Source organism: Alosa sapidissima, chromosome 1, assembly GCF_018492685.1.
Source record: "Alosa sapidissima isolate fAloSap1 chromosome 1, fAloSap1.pri, whole genome shotgun sequence".
Classification (NCBI taxonomy): Eukaryota; Metazoa; Chordata; class Actinopteri; order Clupeiformes; family Clupeidae; genus Alosa; species Alosa sapidissima.
In genome coordinates this window covers 45,087,817-45,097,816 of record NC_055957.1, presented here as the reverse complement: position 1 = coordinate 45,097,816, position 10,000 = coordinate 45,087,817, and the positions used below count along the sequence as shown (strand labels likewise).

Below are 10,000 nucleotides of genomic sequence, written 5' to 3'. Positions count from 1 at the left end.
ATATTTATTCAGTGCCCTCTGGGACTCACGCTCCACTTCTCTCTCTTCCTCTCTCTCTCTCTGTCTGTCTCTCTTTCTCTCTCTCCTTCCCCTCCAGGAGGCTATTGTCAATGAGTCAGCTGGGGGTGGGGGTGGGGGGGGTCTCTCACACACACACATGAACACATACACAAACATACACACATACACATACACACATATGCGCGCGCACACACACACACTCCGAAACATTCACATTAGCACAAATCTACTGAGACCGACTCAGCAGCGCTCTTAAACAATGCCACCCGATCGCAGCGTGAGCACTTTCATGTGCTTATTTATTTATTTACTTACTCTTTTTTTAGCCACCAAACAACACCCCCCCCCATCCCCCCGGTGCACCACATGTGGCTATAAACTCCTTTTCTGGTGCCATCAGCCCGTCTTGGCGGGCAGCGCCATGTATGTGGGAGGCGTGCCCTTTAAACGTACCCAAAGTGAGCCAAGCCCCTAGTGCCCATTTTATTTCTCTCTCTTTCCAACGCCCTCCTACTAAAAATATCACATAAACTATTACTATACATCATCAGCCTGGCGCATTTGCCGCGTGGAACAAATAATCCCCATGAACGAGGACCACACATTTTTCTTTCATGTTGCTGCTGATTATGGTAATCAGAGGCTGGATTACCATATTTGGTGAGCAAGAAAAAGGGTTTGCCCGTAAATGATGTATACCGAACGCAACAGCAGAAGTCATAGTGAGGCGCTAAGGCGCTGGGGCTAATGATATATGGGGGTATATAGGCGTGTGGTGAATAATATAATGTGGCTACCGCTAATGGGCTGAGAGGTGGACAAGGGGCGTAGGCTGGCCGGAGCCTGAGGGGAGAAGATGACCGGGGTAGGTAGGCTGGCCGGCTGCACTATTCCCACCCTTCCTGCACCAGAACAACCCAGAGCAGTGACCCAGACTAGCAGACTAGCAGCTGACAGCCCGCTCTCCTCCTGAGAATGGACCTGACAGCTCTCACTGACTCTGATTGAGCTCAGAACCACAGGGGAGGGAGACCAGGCTGGACACAGACCTCTCTGGCTCTTCTTCTTCCTCTCTCTCTCTCTCGCTCTCTCTCTCTCTCTCTCTCTCTCTCTCTCGCTCTCTTTCTCCTTTACTCCCTTTCTCTTCTCACTCAACTTGACTGTGAGTAAACAACCAAGGGTTTGCGGTCAGCTCTGGCCAAAAAAAGAAAAAAAAGAGAAAAAAAAAAAACAGGCACAAAAGAAAATACTTTGGCCAGTTGGCATATTCCCACCGGAGCGTTTTTTTTTTTAGCTTTGGAGGACTCCAAGTTCTGCTTACAGTCCCAGTCACACTTCTTAAAGCCATGGCCAGGTCCCCTGCTCCCTGGAGTGTGTGTGTGTGTGTGTGTGTGTGTGTGTGTGTGTGTGTGTGTGTGTGTGTGTGCTTGTGTGTGTGTGTGTGTGTGTGTGTGTGTGTGTGTGTGTGTGTGTGTGTGTGTGTGTGTGTGTGTGTGTGGTGGTCGTGTGGGGTTCTGGACTGTATTCCCACTCAGAGGAGTTATCAGCTCTTTGTGGCGACGCCATGGAGTCCGGCGGGGGTAAACACTTTTTAATCAGCTCTCGCTCCCTTCTGCTCCCCGTCCCCATTTTAATTACGTGTCGCTGGCCAGATAAGGGCCCTGCCTCTGGACCCAGTCACGGGCCGAGGAGCACGCTGGGCCCTGCAGGGCCACAACAGCCGTAAACGCCGACGGCCGCAGGTGATCCCGCAGTTGGTGCTGATGCGGCTGGTGCCAACGCCTGTGCCAGCGCTGGCCGGTCCGGTAGGAGTTGGTGGGGGGGTAAGGGGCGAACCGGAGCTCGAATTGTTTGAGGGCTCGATCTGGACCCTCCCGAGCAGAGCAGATGGGGTAGGTCAAACGGGGTGAAGACCCAGAGACTTGAGAGTGCGTCGCAGACCGAGAGAGTCATAGGGAGAGAGAAAGAGAATTACAGAGAGAGAGAGAGAGAGAGAGAGAGAGAGAGAGAGAGAGAGATGGCAGAGCCGTCTGGCTCAGGCAGATAATAGCAGATAATGTCCCCATCTCCCCTATCTGCTCTAAGCAGCCCACGTGACAGATGTGCCAGACAGAGAGTGAGCTGATGATGATGAGGATGATGATGAGGATGAGGATGATAAGGAGGAGGAGGAGGAGGAGGAGGAGGATGGTGATGGCAGAGTGTGGGAGGAGGAGGAGGAGGAGGAGTCGAAGAGAGGGAAGGCAGTGTGCTCTGTGACTCGTGTGATTGGTCAGCGTGGTCACTGGCGGTGGGTGCGCTAGGTCGGCTGGTTGGCTGATGTGTACCCTCAGCGCTAAGCAGGAGGCTGACCGCTCTCGAGTAGAGAGTTGAGCAGAGAGCCTGAGAGGCCGCCAGGAGTCATCCTCTTTATTAGGTGCATGAGGGGCTATAGGAGTCTCTTTCACAAGCTCCATAAAGCCTTTGATAGGATTCCTTACTGCGCCAGCGAGGATTGAGGTCCCTTCTAACCGCACGCTGGCACCTATAATAAGCACACAGCCACCACTGCTGCAGTACGTAGTCACTGCTGGGGTCTTAACCATCAGAGGGAAAAAGCCATCGGAGTCTACTGTCATTTTCTGAGTGTGTGCAACTCTCTGTGTAGCACTGCACCGACCAGAACGACCTGCAGTGTGTGTGTGTGTGTGTGTGTGTGTGTGTGTGTGTGTGTGTGTGTGCAAGGTGGCGGTGGTGGTGGGGGGGGGGGGGGGGGGGGGCACGTTCATTAAGCTAATGCACAGATGCAGAATGTGTTCTCTTCCCTCCCTCTATGCATGGTGATTTATGGTGCTGCAGAAACGTGAAATTGAGTAGACGCCGAGAAGTTATTTAAATAATTTAGAGGTTGACACAGAATACTTTTTGCTTTTTTTCCTAGGGTTTATGATTTATGGTTATTGCAAAAATGTGAAATTGAGTATATGAGTATAAGCATATTACCTTATGATAATAGAAGTAATTTAGGTGATTTAAAGTCCAGGGGTTCCAGATCTTACAAATACAATGGGCTGCCATGAATAGGCCTGCCAAGTCCCAGTGCGCCATCCCAGGCTAAGACATGCTGGATCCCTCTGATATTGTTAGTTTATTTCTTCATTTATATATTATTATTATTTATTTTTAATTTGTAGCTTGTGTTACAGCTCCTTTTATGAAAACATAATTGCCACATTGAATTTCGCTCGAGTAAAACAATATTCGGTTTCATCTTTTGTTGTGTCGGATGTCGCATAGCACTTTATTGGCTGTGATTTGCACAGCAGTCGTTGTTACCAAATATGACCGTGTTGGAAAGGGATATTGACAACATGAAGGTGTGTTGGAAAGGGATATTGACAACATGAAGGTGAAAGCGATCTAACAAGGTGTATCTGTTGCTGGGGTTGCTCTGCACGCTGTTGATAAGCCAGGCAGGTGTGTGTGTGAGCGAGGTCGTTTCATCAGGTCATCCACGGCGCGACGGGGATACACGCGCTCCATTGCCGGGCTCTCGCAGCCAAAAGGGATTGGCCAGGTCTTTCATCATCACGGCCACTTGTGCTGTAACGATGGCAGGAGCTTCATTAAGGGCCTCGTTAAGTCCCCTCGTTAAGGCCCTATCGTTAAGGTCGATCGTTAAGGCTCTTGTGGACAGCCAGGAGTAAAAAAAAAAAAAAAACCTCGGTCTGTGGAATGTAAACTCCTGGCAGGCTCGACTGGTCAAGGGGGGTGGGGGGGGGGGGGTGCAGTGATGGGGTGATGGTGAGAGCCAAACAAGCTGGAGCCTGACACGGGCAACTCTGGGGAAAAAATACCACCTCACAGGCCGCTGTCGCCCTGGTAACGCACAGCAGCTGGCAACTGGCAGCCCCGCTGTTTGAGCTCTACTTCCCGTCCCAATCTGAAAGCTGGCTGATGAGAGACGCTCGACTGACAAAGACAGAATTAACCGTGTTTAGAGTAATTAGGCTGCTTTGCACGTTACAGGAGAGAGAGGGAAGAGAAAGACAGAGGGAGAAGAGAAATGGAGGGAGAGAAGAGAGAAAAAGATGGGCGATGAGAGAAGAATAGCACAGAGACAGATGTGTGCAAAATACAAAAAAAAAGAGACAAAGTATGCAACCATCGCCAGCTCTCCTGTCAGTATGTAAAATATATCCCCGCGTCCAGGGATGCAGGAAGGCATTCATCTGCAGTCTGTTCCCCCTCTCCAGCCCAGAAGAATGCAATCTGGAGAACGACAAAGACGGAGAAAAAAGAGGAAATAAGCCAATGAATATTTTCCCTGAGAAATATCCATTTTTGCTCCATTTAGAGAATGTGCTTAGCTGTTGCCACACATCAATGCGCGCGATCAAGGGAGCCTCCCGCCACGCATTTTTCTTCCCCATCTCGCAATGTCACACTCTGCTGTGGGAGTGTGGGGCGCCGCCGGTGGCTTTCAGGCGACTCAGCCCTGCCCAGCCCTGCCCTGGCCCTGCTGCGATGTGGCGCCACATGCTTTGGCGTGGTGCATTCCAGCCACGTACGCGCAGTAATGAGAATGAATGCTGATGTGTCTCCAGTGTCCCCCCCCCCAACACACACACAAACACACACACACTCCCTGGGCCTCACGGCCCCAGCCTCAGTACCCCCAGCCAAGCAGACTATTACCCAGACACACATGGCTGCACGCAAGGGGTGGGGGCGTTAGGGAGGTGGGCTGTGGATTGGGGGGGGGGGGGGGTAGGTGGCAGCAGGGGAAGAGCCAGCTACCAGCGGCTCATCCAACAACCATGGCAACGTCGGCCGTAGTAAATATCCTCAGCGTGAGTGGTTAAGACAGGGCCGCTGGGAGAGGGCCCAATGCTCGGCGGCCCTTTCAGTGTTGGGTGTCCATGGCTCTTTTCTTGTGGTATTGAGTGTGTGTGTAATACTTATAGATGGAGTCTGAACAGACTGTGCAGCAATCTCTAAATATGTTTCAGGGTCATTTGTGATTATATTCTCTTCTGTCACTGGTGATCTTTTGTCAAAGCCTTATTTGTTCCATCTTCATTTCATTTAATCTCTCTTTCACTCTCTCTCTCTGTCTCTCTCTTGCATCCTATCCTTCCTTCCCACCACTCACTTGCATCTCCTCTGTCTCTCTCCCTCTGTCCCTCTCTCTCTGTTTTGTGTGTAAGGGCTGTTGCTTGTTGTTTTTTGTTAAGAATGTTTTAGGAATATGGGGTTTTGTTTAAAATTCAAGTCTCTGTTTTTGTCTCTCATTTCTGTGTAAGGGCTGTTATGGGGTTTTGTTTAAAATTCAAGTCTCTCTCTTTGTCTCTCTCTCTCTCTCTGTGGCCCTCTCCCCATCTGTCTGTCTTGTCGCTCTCTCTTTTTTGTTTTCTCCCTCCATCTCTGTCTGTGGGATGGGTAAGGGCTGTTAGAGTTGTCAACGATACACTTGTTTTTTTTCTAATATTCTCTCTCTCTCTCTCTCGCTCTCTCTCTCTGCCTCAGCTCCACACAGACATGGACCGGGCCGACGGCCGCACACGCTACAAGCTGCGTGGGGATGGTGCCGGCTCTGTGTTTGTCATCGACGAGAAGACGGGCAACATCCACGTCACCAAACCCCTGGACCGCGAGGAGAAGGACGAGTACCGCCTAATCGCCACAGCGACCGACCGACAGACCGACCGGGCGCTCGAGCCCTCGTCCACTTTCATCATCCGCGTGCAGGACATCAACGACAATCCGCCCATTTTCGAGGAGGCACCCTACAGTGCCACCGTGCCAGAGATGGCGAACATAGGTAGGCTTCTCCAGGATGTTGGCATCCGTGTTGCCATCCATCATCCACTCACCAATTATTCAGTCCAGTTTTATTTCTTAATAAAGCATCTTTGAAGTTACAGTCCATAATTCTGGTGAAATGTTATTGATGTTTAAGCTCAACAGCCAATCAATTAGCACTCCATTCTTGGCTTCTAAGGCTATTTATTGATTAGTTTTAGGAGTGAATGGCTCAGTCTTCATTCAGTTCATTCAGAGTTTTTTTTTCCGAGTGCATACAAAGAATGGATAGTTAGAGGACTATGAGGAACAATTTCCTGAATTTGATGAAAAGTATATTGGAATAGAATTGCAGATTGTACTTCCAATAGTTTATGGTGTATATAGCGCTTTATAGAGCCTAATTCCCAAGACCACAATGATGGTGGAGTGGAAAATGTTTAATTTTAATTGGAAGAAACTTTGAGCAGAGCTTAGCTGAATGGGGCTATACCCAAGACCAGAGATGAGCCACCACCCTCCCACCAAACCTATCGTCTGTCCTTTGTCTCTCCAACAGACTGATGATCTGTTTAAAGACGACGGAAGAGAAAAAAGGAGTCCTCCTGAGTCTTGATTTTAATTTTCATCAAAGGCAGTCGTTGCAACAAAGGGCGTTCTAATCTTGACAAATTATCTTATGAATTTTTCTATTTACGGCGCCGGCCCGCCCGCCATCGCATTTAAATCTGTCAGAGATGTCCTCTTTTGGGGGTGATTAAACGTTTGGTATTATCAAAAATGATCTATTCATGTGTTGAGGAAAATATTTATCCTAGAGGTTGAATCAGCGTCAATTTGTTTCACATGGATTCACTTGAATATCTTTCAGGATGTGTGATGCTCCTTTGCAGCTGAATTCAAGATTGATTTTTAAGGACTTGAATGCTCAAGTCTAACCATGCAAGGAATGTAGGCAGACTATCACCATGAATAGCTTGTGTCTTATTTTGGGCTTTGCACAACTAAATGCAGGACTCCTTTTCATCGTTTTTTAAGTGACATCCATTTTCAGCTGCAAAAACACATTAAATGTGCCATCAGACAATTTTGTGGCTGTGTTCTTGGTTTGCTTCTGGGCTTCTCATCTCGTCTCGTCTTTTCTCTTCCGTTCTCTTCTCTCCTCTCTACGTGTTGCGTCAACCCTCCCAGTCTCATCTGCTTTTGATCTGTCTATCTGATCATTCTTACTTGCCGCCGCCGAATCAAAACATTGGCGCCCGGTGCGCTGCTTTCACATTCGATCTTCCATTTTTCCTCAACTCCGCTTCTTAACTACCTGTGATGGATCAGGAATAAGACTTAAGGTGCCCCACACACAGACAACTCCCCAACACCCCCCTTCCCTGCCAAGCCCCATCTCCGCTCTCTAACCCCCCCCCCCTCCTCACACACACACACACACACACACACACACACACACACACACACACACACACACACAGAGAGATACACACATACTGTACACAGACACACACACACACACACGCATGCACGCACGCACGCACACACACCCACCTGCCACATCCTGCACTCTTTCTCTCCTGGTGACACTGTCAGGTCTTTGATGTCAGAAAACAGCAACAGCTGCTCCCACAAATCCCTCCTTCCCTCTGAGCTTGTCAGCCGCTGCCTCATGGGAATTGTGGTTCTTTTTTGGCTCTATGTATTTTTCCTAACAATTTCAATCGCTCACACGAAGCTGACGGCCTTTGATTTATTTGGTGGGTTAAGGGAAAAGAGAAATAAATAAAGAAAACAAAACAGAGAAGTCCAGATCTGTCAACAGAGGGAGAGACTCAGAGGGAGAGAGAGAGAGGGAGAGAGAGAGGGAGAGAGAGAGAGAGAGAGAGAGAGAGAGTGTGTATGTGTGTGTTGGGGAGATGGGGTGCCACTGGCAGGCGGTGAGATTGAGCATGCAAGAGCAAAAGTGAATTGGAGATAGGGATGGAGCGAAATGAAGTGAGACAGACAGAATCGGGAGGGAGGGAGACAGAGAGAGAGAGAGAGAGAGGGAGAGAGAGAAAGGGAGAGAGAGAGAAAATGAGGGAGAGTGAGAGGAGGAGAGAAAGTGAGAGAGAGGGAGAGGTGAGCAGCAAGGGAGAGTGGCAAAGTGAATAACATATTTGTCACACATTGCACAGAGAGAGTGAGAGAGAGGAAGAACAAACTGAGAGGGTGAGGGAGATAGAGAGGTAGAGGGAGAGGGAGATAGAAATACAGAAAGAGAGAGATAGAGGAAAATGAGCAAGTGAGAGAGAAAAGAAAAAAACAATGTACCAACCAGATTGCAAAATCCTCTGTGACCACCCCACTGGTGCTCTGCTGTGGCCAGTCATTCAATGTGTGTGTGTATGCACCAGATTGTAATCTCTCTCTCTCTCTCCCTTCTTTCCTCCCTCTTTCTCTCTCTCTCTCTCTGCTCCCCTTTGCTCCTCTCCATCCCTCAGGCACCTCCATTATCCAGGTGACAGCTACTGATGCGGACGACCCCACCTACGGCAACAGCGCACGGCTGGTGTACACGCTGGTCCAGGGGCAGCAGTATTTCTCCGTGGATCCCCAGACAGGTGAGGCAGTGGCACTCACCTGCCTGCCCCTGACAAATGGCGTCTTCGTGCCGCACTAAATGGCAGCTCTTTCACTTCACTGTGTGTGTCTGTTGGTTTGGGTTGTCAAGAGGCTTAGTGTCTGTGTGTATGTGTAGGGGAATGTGTGTTCCGTTCTACTTCAGCCATCTCTCCCACACATGCACACACATATTGCTAAGTATGTACACACACACACACACACACACACACACGCACATACCACACACACATGCACGTGCACACACACGCACACACACACACACACACACACACACACACACACACACACACACACCACTTTGCCCACAGCCGCAGTCCTGTTTTCCCTCTTTTTTGCACCTTCCATTTTGTTTTCCCTTATCCTCTCATGTCCCTTCCTCTCTCTCTCCCTCCCTCTCCCTGTCCCTCTCCCCTCTCTCTTTCTCTCCCTCCCTCTCTCTCTTTCCCTCTCTTTCTTTCTCCCTCTCTCTCCCTTTTTCTCTCTCTCCCTCTCCCTAATCCCATCTGAGTTGGCAGAAATGTATTCATTCTGCCAAAGCCTGAGAACATCCCATACACAGCTAACAGCCCTCTAAATTATATTCTGAAAGGTGTGTGTCTGTATGTGTGTGTGTGTGTGACTGGGGGGACTCTTCTTCAAAAGCAGATGGCATGGAAGTCTTGTAAACCATTAAACACAGATAAAAAAGACAGGTAGAACCCCACCTCTTTTTCACGTCTGCATTGTTTTTATTTATTTATTATTAATTTGTTGTTTTTGTGCATCTTTATTCAAAAGTCTGTTTGAGCTGCCTTCATGTCACCCTGTGTCCTGTGGGCGTGTATGGAAAAGGCTTTTATGTAGAAGGAGGGGAGACAGGCCACCAGCAAGGGGCTCCATCTTTCATAGTGTGTGTGTGAGGGTCTGCTTGTGTGTGTGAGTGAGTGTGTGGACAAGGTGGCAAAAAGTTCAAGTTCAAACATTGCCTTTGTGTGTGTGTGTGTGTGTGTGTGTGTGTGTGTGTGTGTGTGTGCACATGCAGTCTGTTTATTTTATACTGGTGTAGCCACCAGAGCTTGGGCTTCCATTGTGTTTTGAATTCATTTGGTCGAGTGCATTGCAATCTAATTAATTTTGTTGACATTTGTGGACCCCATTCTGGCACAACCGAGCCGTTTCTCGTCTTGAATGTTTTTGAATGCTAATCAAGGACATTAACCTAATTCTGCCACGCAAGCAGTGTATGGCATTTGTCTTACTGTCAGAAGGACAGTTTTGCATACAAAGGCGAAACACTGCCTTTCCAGAGGTTTTATTCCCTTTTCACATCTGTGGGACAAAACAAAATGTCTCAATTACATCAAGTGTGTGCAAATGTTGTCCTCTGTTCACCAGATGTCTCAAAATGGCAGATTTTTCTAAGAATTTAATTTCACTTTCTGTCAGGTGGCAAACATGTCCAATGTGGATTATATAAAGTCATCAAGCTTAAAGGCATCCAATGCAAGATTTGTACCATAACAGCACTTGTAATAGGGAGAATCACGCACCTAGCATAGCTGACAGCGCCCCGCAGACGGAGAAC

At 48.6% G+C, this 10,000-nt stretch overlaps 1 protein-coding gene across 4 annotated transcripts in view; it reads left to right on the top strand.

The window, feature by feature from the left end:
• LOC121720857 overlaps window positions 1–10,000 on the top strand; it is a 101,724-nt gene that overhangs the window by 54,281 nt on the left and 37,443 nt on the right. For all 4 annotated transcript variants that reach the window (XM_042107334.1, XM_042107332.1, XM_042107336.1 and 1 more), the window contains 2 exons: window positions 5,530–5,824; window positions 8,295–8,414. In XM_042107334.1, the coding sequence (XP_041963268.1) occupies window positions 5,530–5,824; window positions 8,295–8,414 (415 nt within the window). The remainder of the gene's footprint in view (window positions 1–5,529; window positions 5,825–8,294; window positions 8,415–10,000) is intronic.